The sequence below is a fragment of the Zosterops lateralis genome, assembly GCF_965231275.1.
Source record: "Zosterops lateralis genome assembly, contig: HAP1_HAP1_SCAFFOLD_270, whole genome shotgun sequence".
In the NCBI taxonomy this organism is placed as follows: Eukaryota; Metazoa; Chordata; class Aves; order Passeriformes; family Zosteropidae; genus Zosterops; species Zosterops lateralis.
Genome location: NW_028154426.1, coordinates 20,855 through 40,962, shown reverse-complemented (window position 1 = coordinate 40,962; position 20,108 = coordinate 20,855). Strand labels below are relative to the sequence as shown.

General features: G+C 50.2%; 1 protein-coding gene across 1 annotated transcript; it reads left to right on the top strand.

Moving 5' to 3' along the window:
- Window positions 1-14,717: 14,717 nt before the first annotated feature.
- On the top strand, window positions 14,718-15,999 carry LOC310923756 (C-type lectin domain family 2 member B-like; the record flags this gene model as incomplete). The annotated part of the gene is made up of 5 exons (XM_083885682.1): window positions 14,718-14,835; window positions 15,201-15,296; window positions 15,398-15,576; window positions 15,674-15,774; window positions 15,885-15,999. 5 exons carry the CDS (start codon window positions 14,718-14,720, stop codon window positions 15,997-15,999), a joined length of 609 nt encoding a protein of 202 aa, XP_083741808.1.
- Between the last annotated feature and the right edge of the window lie 4,109 nt (window positions 16,000-20,108).

The window sequence follows — 20,108 nt, the reverse complement described above, 5'->3', positions numbered from 1 at the left end:
GCTGAAATATCTCCTGCTGACACCATGTCACCCAACAGGGGGGCCAAAAGCAATTCTGACTTCTTCAGTAATCACTGGATCACTTAGAAAGGTATTTCTGAAACAAATAATTCCAAGAGAAAGGATTGTGGAAGCAATAAACTACAATAGGGGAACTCATTTTACAGGAAAGATCCTTCAGGGGGTTCTGGCAGCTTTAGGAACACAATGGGACCTCCACAACCCCTGGCACCCCCAGAGCTCAGGTCAGGTAGAAAGAATGAATGGGGAAATAAAGAAACACCTTTGGAAGCTGCTGACAGAAACCAAGAGGCCACAGGTGGGGCTTTTGCCATTGGCTCTGGCAAGAATAAGAGCCAGATCCAGGGCAGATATTCAATTATCTCCCTTGGAATTGATCTTTGGAATTCCTTCCCCCGGCAATTCTCCACCTAGGGCAGGCTGGAGATAAGGGATGTGTATTTAAAGCAGCCTGTGGCCAGAATCCTGTCTCCTGTGAAATCTCTCCCACTGGAAGCTGGGCTGGCACAGACCCTGCCTTGGGCCTTTGCTGTTCACACCATCCAACCAGGACATGGGGCCCTGCCTGAGGAGTGGGAAGAAGCACCACTGGGGGCCAAGTGGCCCATCCCAAGTGTCCCTGAGCACAGAAACAGCCCCAGCACAGCTCAGCACGGGGGGACCCCTCACCCTGGGCTCAAGGGCTCGGAAGGCCCAAAGGAGATTTGGACTTCCCGGCTGCAGGAGGAGGACGGGAGGCCACGACTGACCCGCCCTGAAGGCACCGGAGCAGCAGCCAGGGCTCCACAGCGGGGGAAGCCCCTGTGCCTGCCCACAGATCCTCTGCTGGAATAGTCTGCCTGGGCACCTCCTGGGCCATCTCCAGACACTGGGGGCCCAGCCTTGCTGCCACTGCTTCAGCTTCAGGCCTTTCTGTGCCTGCACTCGCCACAGGGGCTGGGGAACACAACGGGACAATTCCACTCTGCCTCTCAGTCACACTCACACACGGGGCTGGATGGGATCACATTGCTCCAAAATATACCAAGTTCAAATTTAAAAAAAATCTTATTTCTCTAGTCAGGCTTGGTTTGCCTTTGCCCTGGGAAAGGAATTTTAAATATTATCTTTTAAAGGATGTTACATCACTCAACAGAGATGAGTTTAACATCTCAGCAGACTGGGAATAGCCCAAAAGACACCCACAAAGACAACGACCATCAACAAAACATCAACGACCATCAGCAAACAGCAACCAACATCTGCCCCAGACACTGCCCTGGAATAGCTGGAGACACCTGGTCTGGAAAAGGCTGATGAGGAAATCCAGGAGTGGGGACCTAATTAACATCAGAGGCAAAGAAATCCGGCTCCAATAGGAAACCAAATACTCAGAACTCAGCGACTTGGAAGCAATGAACATCAAACCAATGGATTTCTATGGGTTCAGACTGTAGAAAGTTTAGGAAAAATCCAGTAAAACTCACGTGTCATGGAATGATTTTCTCTGCACACCCTGGCTACGAGTGGATGAAATGATTTCTGTTGCACATCCTGGCCAAAATCAAGTAATGCCTTGACTCTCTAACACTGAAAATATTGTTGGACAAATTCTGTTTTTCTCGCAGTTTCTGTGACAAGATTACACCACCACAATAATTTCTCATAATAATCATGCTTTTATATTGTCAGTTACGTTTGGACCAGGGGCATGAGAATCAATTCCTACTCCCAGGAGGAAAAGTAAATAAAACTACATTACTCTGAAATGTTTTTGTCTATGTATGTGTGAGGCTCTGAGTGATGGCAAAATTTCTGTTTGGGTTTTTCGATGTTCATCTTTAGGCTGCATTTTGCAAAACTAGAAGGGCTTTAAAGGTGACCCTTTAAGGCATAAACAGTGAAAAGAATTAAACAGTTAAATTAACAGTTAAAACAAAAGCAGATTGTGGGGGGGCACATGTGAGTCATTCAGTGGCTGCTCTGGAAGAGAAGCTCCATTCCAGGCAGCCAGGAGAGGAGCTTTAGAAATGCAAATTAACACTGCTGGGGAAAAGTGGGGACAGTGCACCAGGCTCTTCTTGCCTGCGGGAGGAATTGGGCTGATTCCCTCTGCCCCTCAGCCCAAGCTCTGCCTGCTTGCACAGATGGAATTGGCACAGCCAAAGGCAGAGCCCACAGGGAGGAGATCTGACTCTGCAACACAAATTGCTTCAGCTGCAAAGGGAAACAGCCAGTGGAGAATGGTGTGAAAACTTCACTACAACAAGTGGGGGGAATCATCCCTCTCCCCACTCCAACATGTGCTGGCACTGTCTGTGTCACACAGGGAGCATCAGACCACTGGGCTGTTTGTGCTGCCACAGGCTCAGAGAAATCACTTGGGAATCCAAGTCTGGGATGATTTAATTAGAGAAAAGAGATCAATTGATGCAGCCCTGGGTTAAAGGAATGCTCTTTCTCCTCTGTTGTGCTACAGCAACTCTCATCTTTGGGCCCTGCACCACACCTTGCTGAGGGCAGCTCATTCACAGCTGAGCAAGGGGATGCAGGTGGCAGCCAGGCCTCCTGAGCCACACACGGCTACAAAAGGACAGGGAACGAGCTCACTGACAATAATCCCAAAACCAAAGAGGACCCAGCAAGAAAAAACAGAGTCAACAAGTGAATCTGCTTGGAGACAGGGCCGGGGACTGGGAGATAAGGGAGGAACGGGAGAATCCATCAGTTTCAGAAAATGTTCCTCATTGACACGGACTGTGCTCAGCCAAGGCCCTGCGAAATTCCTGAACACGGAGAAGAAGAACAAAGACTGAGCAGAGCCGTGAATATCGGATGTTCTACAAAAGGGGGGCGCATATTAACGAGGACATGCAGGAGGCGGATCGGGAAGTCGGAACTTTCCAAGGACCTTCGCCACGGGGCAAAGGGACAGGGAGATGCAGGAGGGAAAATCAGGAGAAAAAGGAGGCCGCGTCCTACACCAATTGGAGAGACCCCCCGGCAAAGGCCGCACGGCCTCTCCCTTTGTTCAGGAATAAAGTCACTTTTACAGGACTCCTCGGGCTCCTGTGGGGACACAAACCTCTGGCCACCTCTGGGAATTTTCCCGCACAGCCCCGCCCGGGGACAGGGCGGCCACCTCCGTCCTCCCCACAGGAACCGGGACGAGCCGGCGCTGCTCCGGCAGCGGCTCCTGCCGAGGCAGCGGCGGGAAGGAGAGCGCGGGCAGCCGCTCCCGCAGCGTCCTCAGGCCACGGGTGTTGCCATAAGGCCTCTGTTAGCAGTAGTTAGGCTAAGGAGTTGGTCCCTGTGCAGGCCCATGAGAACGAAACCTGAGAAATGAGGCCTGAGAATCTGCTGATGTAAGGAACAACGTTTAAAGGACTTAGTAGAGCATGTAGTACATATAGCTATACAAATTACTTGTGAAATATGATTACATGGTTACCAATAAAATGTTTCTATGGTGGGAGTTAAGCTTAGAGAATTAACCTTTATTTTAGCTAGAGCAAGCGTGCAAAATTTATAGCCTTTAGAAAGGTTACCTGTAAGATGAATGTGAATGTTTAAAGTAAAATACGTAGGAGGCTGCACGTAGGCTGATGAAGTAAGACTTGTAACAAAGGTATAAAAGATGAGCATCTTTTGTAACCAACTCGGGACCCTGACTTTGAGACGCTAGTCCTCAAGGTCCTCGGGGCCCCTAAATAAAGCACCGCATAAACTGACACTCTGTTGGTTTGTGTTTTCTCTCGGGATCGGGCAGCAGTTTTCTGGCGACCGCGGCAGGACTCCGGAGGTGGCTGGGGCGGTTCGCGAGCCGATCAACTCCACACCGGCACCAGGTGATTTCTGGGGAGTCATCGACCCGCGCCCAACCCTGCGCCTGACGGACAACTGTGAGAAGGTAAGCCCGAAAGGTGCTTTATTTTATTTTTTTTTTTAAGGTTTGGGTGCCTGCCTAATAAGACGGGACGGCGATTCCCGCAGGGTTGGGCTAAAGATGTCTATGGTCTGGGAAGCCTAGGCGCCGACCGTCAGACGAGGCGAAAGCCTCGCAGGCTCGGCACTTACCCCTCGCAGCGACGAGAAGTGGCAAGTTTGGTATTGGTATTGGTACTGGTATTGGTATTAGTATTAGTATTGGTGTGTGTGTGTGTGTGTGTGTGAGCAACTTAAGGTGTAAAAAAAAAAAAAAAGAAAAAAAAGAAAAAAAAAAAGAAAAAAAAAAGAAAAAAAAAAAGAGAGATGATGCCGTTTAAAACCTTTAAGGCTTTGGTGCAATCTAATGATAAGGTCCCAGGGAATTCCCCCTTGGGATGTTTACTGGGAAGGTGGAAAAAGGAAGGATTCCACCAAGAGTTACATAAAAGTAAAAAAGTAAAAAGATTGATTATTGTAATCATCGGTGGACACTATATGAAACTGGTGGCCCAGAGTGGCCTTTGAATGGATCTGTTAACCCTGATGTTATAACCCTTTTGATGTGCTTTTTACAGAATAATGAGAAATGGGATGAAATACCTTATCTTGATTTGTTTTATGCTCTCAAAAACAAACCAGAGATGGCCAGAAAATGGGTCTTTACAATCAGAACTTATATCACAACTGATGCCACATTGTAAACGAGAATCGAAACTTGATGAATTGCCATACCTAGATATTTTCTTTTATTTAAAAGAGAAACCGGCATGGTTAGTGGAATGTGGAATACAAGCACTAGTCTTAGAAAATAATCATTGTTTGGCTTGCGTCCAAGATAAGTGTTGTGTAGAACACCTGGTTTTGAAAAAAAAAAAGGGAGGAGATGATTTGGAAGCTGATTTATTTGTAAGACCCACTGCCCCTACCAACGTTCCCTCAGCATTAAGTTTTACTCCACTTACTCTCACCCCACCTGATTCTGTTTCCTCTCCCCTGGTCGCGCCTATCCAAAATGCTTCTCCTGGCTATCCCCCTTCTCTGCTGACACTTGCTCAAAGATTTATCCCTCTACCGACCCTCCTCTCCCACCTACGCCTATGTCATCGGCTCCTGTCCCCTATCCCCAATCCTCCTCTGCCGGAGTTGCCCATTGCTTCTATCCCTGGCAGCGATCGGGATTTGACTGTGGGGCGGGGATGAAGGGAAGGGAGATGCAGAAGGGACAGGGCGGAGAGCAGTGGTGGTGGAGGGGATGGCTCGGATGCGGCCAGGAGGTATACTGGTCTTCAGGTGGATGGTGAGCGAGCGGGGATTCAGCTCGCCTTTATTTTTCTAGACCAGTCACAGGAGGACATTAGGAAAAGTTACAGGAACTGGAAAGCGGAAAGTTAAGAAGTTTGGACAAGCTTTTAGAGGTGGCGAGGACGTGGTGGCAGAACCGGTCGGGACAGTAATAGAAGTGGTTTTGGCAGAGGCTGTGGAGTATTAAGAATAAATAAATTAGAAGGACATTGAAAGCGAGAGTGCCCAAACTGGTTTAGTCAGTATGTTCAGCCTCAGTTGAATAGCATAGCCAGAGTCATGGATCTGTGAGGGGAAGCCAGGATCAAAGGAACAGATGGTCACTCTGTGCTTAGAAGGGAAAGATATCACTTTTCTTGTAAATATTTCATATTAAATTATGTAGAAGGGTAGATTTGGAAAAAAAAAAAAAAAAAAAAATCGACTGTAATTATTGGAGCCACAAGGAAGGAGGAGATCTGGCCATTCCTGCAGCCTCTAGATCTGAGCTTTGGAAATAAATCTTTAACACATAAATTTTTATATATGCCTGGGTGTTCAGCTCTGCTTTTAGGATGTGATTTTCTGGCAGCTCTAGAGGCAGTGATTATTTTTGAGAATGGTGAACTTGTAATGAGGATACCCGAGTCTAAACCAGGAAAGATTTAAAGGGCATAAATGAGATAACTAAAAAGACATTCATTTAGTAGTTGCTAATCCTTATACATTGCTAGCATCAGTGAAAGAAATATACAAATGGTAAGTATAGACTAGTGCAGGATCTAAGGGCAATAAATAACATTGACAAAGACATTCACCCGGTGGTGGCCAACCCGTATACTTTGTTAACATCTGTGTCAGAGAAATTCCAATGGTTTACAGTTATTGATTTAAAAGATGCCTTCTTCTGCATCCCACTGGCATTAGAAAGTAGGAAATATTTTGCCTTCGAATGGGAAAATCCGGACACCGGACGAAAAAGGCAGCTCACTTGGACACGACTTCCCCAAGGATTTAAGAATTCTCCTACAATTTTTGGAAATCAATTAGCCAAAGAGCTGGAGGAATGGAAGACGACTCAGGTAAGAGAATCACCCTTCTCTTACGTTCTCCTCCAGTATGTGGACGACATCTTTCTGGCTACAGAACAACGGGAGGTCTGTTTAACCCTAACTATAGAACTGTTGAATATGCTGGGACAAGGAGGATATCGGGTTTCAAAGGAAAAGGCCCAAATACTCCAAGAGAGTGTGATATACCTAGGCTGTGAAATCTCAAAGGGGGTAAGGAAATTGGGAATCAATAGAGTTGAAGCTATCTGTGCAATACCCACACCCCGAAACCACCAAGAACTAAGATCCTTTTTAGGAATGGTGGGTTGGTGTAGACTCTGGATACCAAACTTTGGGCTAATGGCTAAACCCCTTTATGAAGCTTTAAAGGAGTCTCAACTGCAGTGGAACAAACCACAGGAGAAGGCCTTCCTAGATCTGAAACAGGCCTTGAAAGAGGCACCTGCACTCGGCCTACCAGATTTAAATAAAGACTTTCAGCTATATGTCAATGAGAGGCAGCGACTAGCCCTGGGCGTACTAACCCAAACCCTCGGATCGTGGAAGAGGCCTGTTGGGTATTTCTCTAAACAACTGGACACTGTGAGCGTAGGATGGCCGGCATGCTTGCGGGCAGTGTCAGCCACAGTGATACTGATCCAGGAGGCCCGAAAATTGACTCTGGGGAGAAAGATGGAGGTGTTTGTGCCCCATATGGCACTGGCAGTTTTGGAACAAAAAGGGGGGCATTGGATGTCCTCTAGCAGATTGTTACAATACCATGCATTGCTCAGAGAACAGGATGATGTTGAGCTCAAAGTGACTAATTGCATCAATCCAGCAGAGTTCCTCCGCAGTGAGCAGAATGAGGGCGAATTAACACATGACTGTATGGAAACCATCGAACAGGTGTACGCTAGCTGACCGGACCTGAGAGATGTGCCCCTGGAGGTGCCAGACTGGGAACTGTACACCGATGGATCCAGCTTCGTAGAGAATGGAACCAGGTATGCCGGGTATGTGGTGGTGACCCTCACGCAGGTGGTGGAAGCTAAGGCCCTCACCCCAGGAACATCTGCACAGAAGGCTGAAATTATAGCATTAACCAGAGCCCTGGTCCTGAGCAGTGGGAAAAAGGTAAATATATGGACAGATTCAAAATATGCATTTGGAGTTCTGCACGTACATGGGGCTTTATGGAAAGAGAGAGGACTGTTAAGTTCACAGGGGACATCCATTCGACATCGGAATGAGATCCTGCTGCTACTGGAAGCTGTGTATAAGCCAGTGGAAGTGGCTGTGATGCATGTGAAAGGACACCAGAAAGATGAGGGAAAGATTTTTCGAGGGAATCGGCTGGCTGATTTAATCGCACGAAAAGCTGCTAGAAAGGTCTGGACTGAAATGGCGCTGATTCCAATGAAGGTAGGACCGGTACAACCTTACATGGGACAAAAACCCAGTTATTCCGCTGAGGATGAGAGATTGGCACAACTGGTCCAGGCCCAGAAGAATGCAGTGGGATGGTATGTGACTGGGACTGGCCAAGTAGTGGTCCCTACCAAATTGATGAAGGTGATTTTAGAAACTGAGCATAATAAATGCCACTGGGGAGCAGAGGTATTGGTAAAATTTCTGAAGAGGGAAATTATCTCTAACCAGATGTTAACAATGGCTAAACAAGTGAATGCCATGTGCCCAGTGTGCCTTAAAAATAATCCAATAGTGAGGAAGCAGATACAACTAGGGAAATTACAGGTAAGAGCAGAGCCAGGAGATTATTGGCAGATAAATTTTTCCGAATTGCCCCGATCACAAGGATACAAGTATCTGCTGGTGTATGTCTGCACGTTTTCGGGATGGCCAGAGGCATTCTCTTGCAGAACTAATCAGGCCAAAGAAGTAGTGAAAACATTAATGAGAGAAATCCAAGATTTGGGGTTCCATTAGGGATCTTTTCTGACAGGGGACCTCATTTTGTGGCAGGAGTGGCACAGACAGTCGCCCGACTGTTAGATGTTACCTGGAATTTGCATGCCCCATGGCGGCCTCAATCCAGCGGGCAAGTAGAGAGGATGAATCAAACCCTGAAAGGACAGATTAAGAAAATCTGTCAGGAGGCCAAAATCCAGTGGCCTCAGGCCCTACCATTAGCCTTGTTAAGAATTAGGATTAAACCCCGGGAGAGGATAGGAGTAAGTCCATACGAGATACTGTATGGCAGACCATATCATGCTACAGTATTAAAGGGAGACCCTCATGTAGTAGGGAATGATGTGCTTTTTAATTATGTGTTGTCTCTGAATAAGGTACTTACTGCCCTAAAAGGAGCCCTGCAATGGAACAGACCCCTGCCGCTGGAAAATCCTGTCCATGACATCCAGCCGGGAGACCAGGTCTATGTGAAGAATTGGAACACAGACCCCCTGAAAGAAACATGGGAAGGCCCACGACAGGTGATCATGACTACCTTCACCGCAGTAAAAGTCGAGGGGATCGACAACTGGATACATTACACCCGAGTCAAGAAGGTGCCGACTCGTTGGGAAGTTCAACCGTTAACCCCCACTGGAATGGTGTTCCGGCCCAATGACAGATTCTGATAGTTGGGTTCTTGCTGATCTGTTTATTACCTTTAACCAATGAATTTTTAGTTATTACAGAACTCAAACCCAAATAGTGATGATGGAAGGAATGAATGTGTCTATGACCTGTCTGTTCACGGACAACCAGAAAGCTGGATCCGAAGAAATCAATATAAAGTGGAGGAGACATGGGGCAGAACAAATTCATACAGGTATAACTATGGTTTGGGATGAGGATGAGCAAAAAGGAAATACCACCCTGCAACTATCCAATGTCACGATAACTGACAGTGATGTTTATCGTTGCATAGTCTGGATAAGAGAGAGTTTTGATTATGGGAGTTTCAAATTGAAAGTTTTACCATGGGATACTGGGAAAATAAGTGAAGAAACTGTAGCTGTAAATGTAACTCCAGTCTCAACTCAGGTGGATATGTGGGACGGACCTCCTTTGAGAATAAATTGTACCTTCAAATTGGAAAAGGAATGTTATCAGGATATCCAAGTCAAGTGGTGAAAACAGAATAAACATCAGCAATGAGAAAGACAGCTGGGGAATATAAGTTGGTGGACTCTGGAAACTTATGGGAAGGGGTGGCTGAATTATACTGATCCAAAGATAGGAGAGACAGAAGGTATATATCTGTGCATAGTGTCCTGTGGAGGGAAAGGGAATTTTGGGTTGCGAAAGGTGGAGGCAAGGGCCCACTTAGGCTCTGAAATTAAGGCCCAACATGGAGAATATCAAGTGACCAAAGGGAAGGATGTGATTTTTACTTGTGAAGTTAAAGAAGGTCAGCATTTTTCTGAGTATGGATGGTGGTTTGGGAAAAATTTAACATCTGGAAGGAAGTATCAGATAGAAAGGAGATTAGGAGAATCAATTATCCTGATAGTAAGGAATGTGCAGCCAGGAAAAGATGAAGGCATTTACTGGTGTTGGATAGCACAGGATGATTGGTGGGCACATGCAAGAACGATGATGTACCTAGACGAGGTGAGAGTGACTCGGCAGGTAGATAATGAGGTAGGGTTACCAAGAAACTCTAAACAGGAAAATCTGGTAGTAGGACTGATACGAGACTTTGGAAAAACCCAGAATGTGTCATCCATAACTGCTTGTCTACCTTTACCCCATGCAGCAGGGGATCCCATACCCTGGGGAATTATTCCTATCACTGAAATGCCTCCGATCACCAGAAATGGGACAAAGGAATGTAGGAAAGAGTTGCATAATCGTACTGAGTGGACAGTTAAAACAACAACTCTCTGCAAACAGTGGTCATCACCTGGAAGCAGAGGGGATTGTGAAGCCTTAACCAATTCCAAATTCATCACGATTGGACGATTCAAAAATGTAGGATGGTGTGAATATGATGAGGTACAATCACATAAAATGCCCATTACAAAATATTACTATGAAGTGGTTTGTCAGGATGGCAAGGAAGAGTGGACTACATGGCAAGCAATCTGGGGGCCAAGCTTGCTGGAAACATATAGTTATCTAGGGAAAATTGGATGGTGTATACAATGGACTGGTAGAAAGAACCAGACACATGCCCATGTCCTGACAGCAGAAACAAGTCATAGGAAAATGACAGAGAAAGTAGAGTCATGGAATTGCACAAGGGTAATTACGTGTGATACACCAGGAGAGCAGGTAGGGCTGGTACCAGTGAAGATTTTGCTGAAATGGGGATGTGAATGTAGAGGATACAACCACTCTATAAAAGGAGAATTAAAAGGACAAAAGCAGGTGAATTGCAAAACTACTACTATAAGGAGTCCAGGGAATTTAGTATGGGTCATGGGACATGGAATGTGGACCACACATATACCTATAGATGGATTGGTAACCCAAATAACATTAGGAGTGCCCACATTATGCCCATTCTGGAAACAATCAAGATTGACAGATTTGGACATAAAAAGGAGGAATAAAAGAGAGGTCATAGAGGGAATAGATCCAGAAGATGAGTGGCATGAACCATCAGGAGGGGTCAAATTGGGTTGGATGTTAGAATCATTATTTGCTCCCATATCGACCTATAGAAATAGGGAAATGCTCTACCGGCTTTTGGGACAAACTGAGAGATTAGCATCAGCCACTAAAAAGGGGTTTAAGGATTTGAATTTGCAGCTACAAGCAACTAGTAGGATGGCTATACAGAATCGAATGGCATTGGATATGTTGTTATTAAAGGAACATGGTGTCTGCGGGTACCTACATGATAGAACAGATCATTGCTGTATCCATATCCCAAACATTACAAAGGAAGTAGAAAAAGACATAAGTCAATTGGATGATATAGAGTCTAAGATACAGGAAACCAAAGAAGATGCTGAACACAATTGGATTGGAGCAATATTTAGCTCTTTAGGGATCCAGGTTTCTGGTTGGATATCCTCTGTCATTCAATATATGTAATAATGATTATAATCTTGGTTGTGATTATTTTTGTAGCATATCGTTGTTTCTTAGGAATGATCTTTAGGGAAAGGATGCATACGAGAAGAGTCATGAAGGCCATGACCCGAAATGAAGTCATGACAAGAATTACTCCACCACCATCTTATATAGAGACTGCTGCATGAAGAAGAGAATTGAGCATCCTTGCAACTGGTTGAAGAATGCTCAAAAGGGGGGAGTTGTTGCCATAAGGCCTCTGTTAGCAGTAGTTAGGCTAAGGAGTTGTTTCCTGTGCAGGCCCATGGGAACCAAACCTGAGAAATGAGGCCTGAGAATCTGCTGATGTAAGGAACAACGTTTAAAGGACTTAGTAGAGCATGTAGTACATATAGGTATACAAATTACTTGTGAAATATGATTACATGGTTACCAATAAAATGTTTCTATGGTGGGAGTTAAGCTTAGAGAATTAACCTTTATTTTAGCTAGAGCAAGCGTGCAAAATTTATAGCCTTTAGAAAGGTTACCTGTAAGATGAATGTGAATGTTTAAAGTAAAATACGTAGGAGGCTGCACGTAGGCTGATGAAGTAAGACTTGTAACAAAAGTATAAAAGATGAGCATCTTTTGTAACCAACTCGGGACCCTGACTTTGAGACGCGAGTCCTCAAGGTCCTCGGGGCCCCTAAATAAAGCACCGCATAAACTGAAACTCTGTTGGTTTGTGTTTTCTCTCGGGATCGGGCAGCACTACAACACCCTGGACCAGCCCCTGGGAACCCAAACCAATTCACATCAGGAGCCAGAGAACACATTGATCATTCCAATGGCACAATTAGATTACAAGATGTCCACGAAATAATAACCAACCAGACAGATCCAGCTCCTCAGTCTGGCCCACCAATCCACCCAAACCAAGAACACAACATTTCACCACGGGCTGGGATCAGATTATCTGGGAGCAGAAGGAGGAGGACAGGGTGGAAAATTAAATGACTCAAGATGCTGTTGGCAAAGAGATGACAAAGGAAAAGTGGTGAAACAGAAAACAAAGGAAATAAGAAAGCAGCTCATGTTCCGGTCCAAACGTGGAAAGGATGGAAATGGGACACGGTTTGGTGGCTCCCTGGCACAGCAGGGGTTAAACGAATGCTCTTTCTCCTCTGTTGTGCTACAGCAACTCTCATCTTTGGGCCCTGCACCACACCTTGCTGAGGGCAGCTCATTCACAGCTGAGCAAGGGGATGCAGGTGGCAGCCAGGCCTCCTGAGCCACACACGGCTACAAAAGGACAGGAACTGTTAAAAATGACCCGATAATATTGGCTTTCACATTTGTGCATTAGTCTTTATATGTGGTTATTGATTTCAAGTACAGTGGAATTTATAATCTCTTTTAGCTGCTTGCTAATAAAACTTATTTCTCATTTTAGTATGCACAGTAAAGCCCATGGAAATAGTAGTGTGATGAGTGTTATGTTGATGTATTCACCTTACAGCTTATAGAAATAATTATGTGATGAATGTATTGTACCACAGGCCTTAGCAAAATATAAAATGTTAAAATACTTCTTGTAACCGAGAGAACTGTGTAAAGCAATTAGGTTGTTTCCCACATCTGCTGACTGACCTCTCCAAGTGATAAGGGTGACACCAACCAGAGCACGGGAGAAGAATTAGAGAAGAATTTGTTACCTGTTCAGTATCTGGGAAGTGTGAAACAACAGGATGAAGCCACAAGAAGAAATAAAATATATTGACCTGATCCACAGGATGTTATTTAGATAAACCAGAACAGAAACCGAAAATAAAGCAAAGTTTCTATAACAATGAAAGCTACCAAGAATATTTGAATAATGCATGAAACTCATGAACATGTATGTGCCTTAGTAAAGTAACAGTACAGAGATAACACTGTCTTAACGCACCCACGGGTCCCTTGGCTGATCGCCAGGAACACCCAGCGCTGGACATGGAACTGGTTTGTCCCTTGTTGAACTTTTGAAAAATATTCTAAGACTGAATATTCGCTTTTCTCAGAATTGAGGTCACTGACAATAATCCCAAAACCAAAGAGGACCCAGCAAGAAAAAACAGAGTCAACGAGTGAATCTGCTTGGAGACAGGGCCGGGGACTGGGAGATAAGGGAGCAACGGGAGAATCCATCAGTTTCAGAAAATGTTCCTCATTGACACGGACTGTGCTCAGCCAAGGCCCTGCGAAATTCCTGAACACGGAGAAGAAGAACAAAGACTGAGCAGAGCCGTGAATATCGGATGTTCTACAAAAGGGGGGCGCATATTAACGAGGACATGCAGGAGGCGGATCGGGAAGTCGGAACTTTCCAAGGACCTTCGCCACAACTGGGCAAAGGGACAGGGAGATGCAGAAGGGAAAATCAGGAGAAAAAGGAGGCCGCGTCCTACAACAATTGGAGAGACCCCCCGGCAAAGGCCGCACGGCCTCTCCCTTTGTTCAGGAATAAAGTCACTTTTACAGGACTCCTCGGGCTCCTGTGGGGACACAAACCTCTGGCCACCTCTGGGAATTTTCCCGCACAGCCCCCCCCGGGGACAGGGCGGCCACCTCCGTCCTCCCCACAGGAACCGGGACGAGCCGGCGCTGCTCCGGCAGCGGCTCCTGCCGAGGCAGCGGCGGGAAGGAGAGCGCGGGCAGCCGCTCCCGCAGCGCCCTCAGGCCACGGGCAACACGGCGCCGACACGGCACAAGGAACCCGCCGGAGCCCCCTGCCGCCCCCTCCGCCCGCAGCCAGCCCCGAGCCCCGGCAGAACCGAGCGCGGCTCCCACCTGCGCTGGGGCCGCCTCCGAGCTCCGCCAGTGCCGCCTCACCGGGCTCCGGCCGCTGCCGCCGCTCCCGGGGCCGGTCCCGGTTTCCAGAGTCGCTCCGCGCTCCGGGGGCCGATCCGAGCATGGCGGAGTGGGCGGGCCGGGATCGTCCCTCAGCCCAGCTCTGACCAATCAGCGCGCGAGAAGGAGACGCGGCGGGAGACGTCGGCCAATGGGGGAGAGGGGCGGGCTTGGCGCGCGGCACGGAACTGCCGCGATCCCGTCCTGTGATTATTCCATTGTTTCCCTAATTTGAAAAGTCGGATGTGAAACTGGGCTGGGATGTCCCTCTGGGCACAGCGCCGGGGTCTTTCCTCAGCCACCTTTCCCGAGAAACCGCTGGAGTTCGGGAAAACAGCCGGGGCCGTTCCGTGCAGAGCGCCAAGCCGCCCTTCCACCTGATGTCTCCCGCCTCTCCTCGTGTTCCACGCGCGGATTGCTCAGAACGCGGGTCGAGAAAGGATCCAGCTCCGTCCCACTCCGCATTCCGGAGCGTGTGCGGGCCCGGGAGCGGCGGCAGCGGCCGGAGCCCGGTGAGGCGGCACTGGCGGAGCTCGGAGGGGGGAGCAAGAAGCCACTTGTCCTAAGCAGGAAGGGGCCACTGGTGGGTGTGCAATGAATGAAGATGTGGAGAATGAGCCCCGCTCCAGTACTGGGAGGGTGAAGAAGCCCCTGAAATGCCAGAACGGATCAGAAGCTGAGAACATACAGAAGAAACCCCCACAGTTTCTGTGTGAGTGCAGGGCCCGCGCCGTGGGCTGTAGGGAGGGGACAGTGTCACCCCACAGGTGCACAGGGCTGGCAGGGCTGTGGCTGTTTCCAGGGCTCTGGAAGAGCCCTCCTGCTCTGCTGGGCCCCCGCAGGGGCCGGGACCGACACCCCCGGCTGCCCCCGGCGCTGGGCAGTTCTTCTGGCCCCGGCTGTGCCCTGGCCCTGGCTGTGCCCCTGGCCCTTGTTTCTCTTGCTGCCAGCTGAGTGAGGGGCACACAGAATGGGGGATCCCTCCTGTGTCCCCCGGGTGTTGGGTGGGGGGATGTGAGGGCTGGGCGTGCTCAGGACAGCCCCGTCCTCACAGCCATGGACTCTTTACTGCTGCAGGTGAGAGGTTCAGATCCCATCCCAAGGTCACCCTGGTCCTGACTCTGCTCGTGATGCTGGTCCTGGCTTTGGTGCCGGCCTTGGCTGTGCTGTCAGGTAAGGGAGGAGCAGCTGCCTCAGCCCAGCCCCTCGGGGCACAGCAGGGTCCCTATTGCCTGTGGAGGGGAATCCTGGACCTTCTCCTGTTCCCTCTGCAGGGGGAAGACAAACAAACATTGCAGCTTTTCCTGGCACTCCGCTGGCCTGTCCTGATGACTGGGTCGGGTACCGCAGGATCTGCTACTTCCTCTCGAAGGATCAGCACACCTGGGATCAGGGTCAGGCTCGGTGCTCTGAGCTCGGGGCCTCCCTGGCCGTGCTCAGGGATGAGGAAATGGTGAGTGAGGGGCTGGGGGTGTGGGGTGTCCGAGGGGGGCCTGGGGGGCTCCTGGGCTGGGGGTGCAGATCTGACTGCTGGTCTCTTCACTTCCCAGGAGTTCCTGTCCCGCCCCAGCCGGAAGGTCAATCTCTGGCTGGGGCTGCGCAGACGGGGGCAGCAGCTTCAGTGGGAGGACGGCAGCAGCTTCAACTCCTCGTGAGTCCCAGGGAGCCGAGCAGGGCCTGGGGGATGTGGGCAGGGAATGGGGGCATGGGAGCACAATGTGTCCCCTGTGTTGCCAGCATTGTCTCTGCTCCTCCTTGCAGGGTTCCTGTCCTGGGCGATGCAGAGTGTGTTTTCCTGGCTGAGAATAAACTCAGGAGTGTGCCCTGCTCATACCTGGTGCCCTATCTGTGCAGCAGAGCCCAAACTCGGCTGTGACAGGGGATGGACAAAGCACCTTCTCTGTGCTGGGCAGTCACAGCTTTGCCCCTTTCCCAGACCCTGGGATGTCCTTCCTCAGGCACAGTGTCTGCCTTGCACTGACCCTCAGGGTCACCTCAGTGCCTGATCTCATGAACATCTCAGTATTTTGTCTCAGGGTCACCTCAGTGCCTGGTCTCCAGGAGATGAACGTGCAGGAAGAGGAGGTGATGTGGAAGCTGAGGTGTGGCTGCCTGGGCTGGGGCTGGGGGTTTCTTTCTCCTGGAGCCACTCCAGGACTCATCCTGTTTCTCTTGCACTACACATTTATACACCAAGCCTGTATATATATGTAGATATAACACAGTGGAAACAGGTTTCATATACCTTCTTCTAACACTATTTATACACAGATATTTCATATCTATATTGGTATAACACTGTGAATACAGGCAACAAACAAGTGCAATGTACAAACAGGTACAAACATGTGAATGTGACTGTGGCTGGGGCAAGGTGCCAATAATGCCAATGCGTGATTTGACCCCACAGGCACCAATACCTTAAGGGTGTGACTCAATCCTTGTGGGTCCATTCCAATTCAGTGGAATTCCATTCCATCCCTTCTGTGGGATGTCTCTTCCTGACCCTCATCCGTTTTTAAGGTGCCACTGTTACTGTTTTTGTATTGTTTATAATTTTGGGGTTTCTCATTAAATGCTCGTGAAGCGCCCCCGGTGTCCCTGGTGTTCCCTCGGCGCCGGCAGCCCCGTCCCTTCCCCGCTCCCCCTGCCACGTTCCATCCCGGCTGGCGGAGCCTTGGAGCTGCCGCGGGGCTGCCCCGGGGGCCGCGCCCCGAGCCGGGGCCCCTTCCCAGCGCTCCCGGTGCGCCCGTCCAGCCCGGAGCAGCCAGCGAGGGCTTCAGCTGGGACGGCAGAGAGTTCTGGAGGGTCCCACATTGATTCTGTTTGTCTTGTTCTCCCCAGCCTGGGGAGAAACTGTTTTTGAGGGCCCTGCTCTTCCCTCCCTCTTCTCTAGCCCTTTCCAGTTTCTGTCTCCACATTCCCCCTTCCCTTGGCACTCCTGGGGCTGTGTCACCTCTCTGCCTCCTTGAAGGAGCAGAGGAAGGTGGAAGGAGCTGTGATGTGCCTGTCACCCTGGCTCAGGTGGGCTTAGGTGGGATCAGGCTGTGGGGAGGGAGGAGTTGGCCGTTGGAGGAGCATATCCCCTCCTTTGAGGAGCCCTTTCCTAGGATCAGCATCCCTTCGGCTGCAGCAGCTCTGGAGTCACCTGAGGCAGCTTCCACAGGATGCCCCTGTGCCACCCCCTCTGTGCTTTCACACTGCTGACCACAGCAGCCATCCCTGCTCTCAGGAGGGACAGAGCATCTTTTACCCAGCAGGGCCTCAGAGCCATTTGTTGGATGGAAAAAGAGCTTTGGGTGATGTTTGTCTCACGAGGGGATGGAAATGGAGGGGTCAGAGCAGGGAGGTGCCAGAAATGGGGCCCTGGGTTGGCTAGTGCTCATTGCAGAATTAAAGAATCAGCTTAGCCAGGCCACTTACTCCTAAATGGGGATAAATTCCCGAATTTTGGATGCTTCTGTAGGTCCTTGGAAGGGCTTCTCAGCCTCTCTGCAGAGGGAGATGAGCAAATCTCCCTAAACACAGATTCAGCAATGGATCCTCTCACCCTTAACACCTTTAATTCCTGTAATTTGGGGCTGTTTTGTGGCTTTCCTGGTGCCAACAATTGTAGTTCCATCCTGTTTTCCAAAGGGAGCAGCTGTCTCATGGAAGTGATGTGAAAACAAGGAACTGGAGGAGAAACAGAGTTCTTGAGCTGTTGGAGCATTTCCCCTCCTCTCCCCTTGAAGGGCTCATCTCTAACCCCATTTCCAAAGAGTCTCCCTGTTTTTTGGGGATGAAGTGGTGGGCTTCAAGCTCCAGGAAAGGCATTGAGGAGTTGGAGCATGTGCAGGGATGGGAATGGAGCTGGGGAAGGGTGTGGAGAACTCAAGAGGAGCAGCTGAGGGGGCTCAGCCTGGAGACAAGGGGGCTCAGGAGGGACCTTCTCACTCAAATTACCTGCAAAGGGGCTCAGAGCCAGGTGGGGCTGGGCTCTTCTCCCACGAGAGGGGGGAAATAGGGAAAATTCCTTCATGGAAAGGGTTGTCCAGCCCTTCCCAGGCTGCCCAGGGCATGAGGGGAGTCCCCATTCCTGGGGAGATTTAACAGGGCCGAGGATGCGGCACCTGGGGACACAGTCAGGGGTGGCTTTGGCAGGGCTGAACTCCACGGCTTTGGAGACACTGTCCAACCTCAACAACTCCACGATCGGTCCTTGCAATGCCACCTGGCTTTTTTCCACCACAAATCAGCACATTGGACAGAGGGGAGTGAGGCCAAAGCTCTCTCTGCACAACCCGAATTTTGGGGTGGTTTGGCCTTTTCCATTATTAACGATTGGGAGCCTTTTGATCCTTGGGAAAACCACGGCTGGAGTGGGGCCAGCACAGGCTCCTCGATGGGGTCCCATTCCCGGAGGAGAACAACCTTTCCCCGGCTTCCTTCGGCAGAGGCTGCGGCAGGTTCGGTGTTGCCCGTCCGGGCCCGGGGACGCGGGGGCGGCTCCGCGCAGCTCCCCTGGCCTGGGGCCGGGCTGGGCCGGGCCAGCGACCCCCGCCCAGGCTCCGAGGGTCCGGCCCGCGGGGTCGGGACCAGCCGGACCTCCCGCCATCCCACCGTGGCCACGGAGATCGTTAATGCCCGCCTGGATCTCGGCCCCGGGGAGCGCTGCGGGAAGCGGCTGTCGCGCCCTGAGCCGGGCTGTGGGTTCGGGCTGGGTTTTGGGGGCCTTTGGAGGGGCTGTGGTGGTGCAAAGCCCCGGGTGGTGCAGGGAGGGGAAGGGACTGTGGGGTGGGATAAGATCCCGGCTGTGGTTTGGGATCCCGGCGGAGGATTTGGGTTTGAATGTCTTGGATGCACCGGGAGCGCTTCGTTCCGCGGCTCAATTAAACGGGATTAATTACTCAGTTAATTCATAGCCCGGGATTCCTGCCCCGGGGATGCCTCCCTCGGAATTCCTCCCCCGGGATTCTCCTGGGCGATTCCTCCCCCGGGATTCCTCCCCCTGCGATGGTTCACACTCACTGCCGCGGGGTTAAACACCCGCTGCTCTTCCACCTCCCTCCTCCCCTTCAGCCCTGCCAGGATCAAACCCCGGCTTTGCAGGATGACTTTTCAGCCCTGACATGGCCCAGCTCGGCCGTTTGAGCCTCATCCCTGTGTGCAGGGGCTGAACCGGGAAAACTGAACTCCACACCAAACGTGATTTCCAGGAGCTGCTTCTTCCAAAGGGTCCGTGCTCGCAGTGAAAGCTCCAAATGAGCCCCAGCTGCTCTGCTCGAAGGAGACCTGGGATGCTGAAGGGCTGCGGTGCCTTTAGATATCCTGATCCAAGCCTTGCTGTTCCTGGGGCGTTTTCCCTGTGCTCGTGGGGCTCCTGCTTTGTGTCTTCCTGCTACACTTGTGCCTCGTGCTTTTTCCTGCTGACTCCAGTTTCGGTTACCCCATGGGGAAAAACCAGCAGAAGAGTCAGAACTGTTTAGGTTAGAAAAGATCTGGAAGATCCTAAAGTCTGACCACTAAATAAAGGGTTTAATTCCTGCCATGGAGCAATTCCACCGGGAAAACTCCCACTAATCCTTGAACCCTGGGGGCTGCCGGGCTCTGAGCTGCTTTTGGGGACAAACCAGCCCAAACCTACAGAGTTCTGCCTTGTTGGTGCGGGGCTGGGTGATCTCCTGTCACCTCTGTCCCCGCAGCTCCGGGCTGTCCTCGGTGGCCCCGCGTGGCGCTCGGTGCCGGCTGGTGAGTGTGGGTGGGGAGCTCCCCCCAAATATCCCGGGGGGTCCTGGAGGTTTTTCTGGGGGTTGTGGATATTCAGACCTTGGGGGACCGCAAAGCTGAACCACAAATGCCCCTTGGCAGATCATGGGGGTCCACGACGGCTTGGGTTTTCTCTTGGGCCCTGGGGAGGGGTGCAGGTGGTTGCTGCCAGCAGAGCGTGGGCTGGTGTGGGATCACCAGATCATCCCTAAGCGAGATCCTAGAGAGGGGGGACAG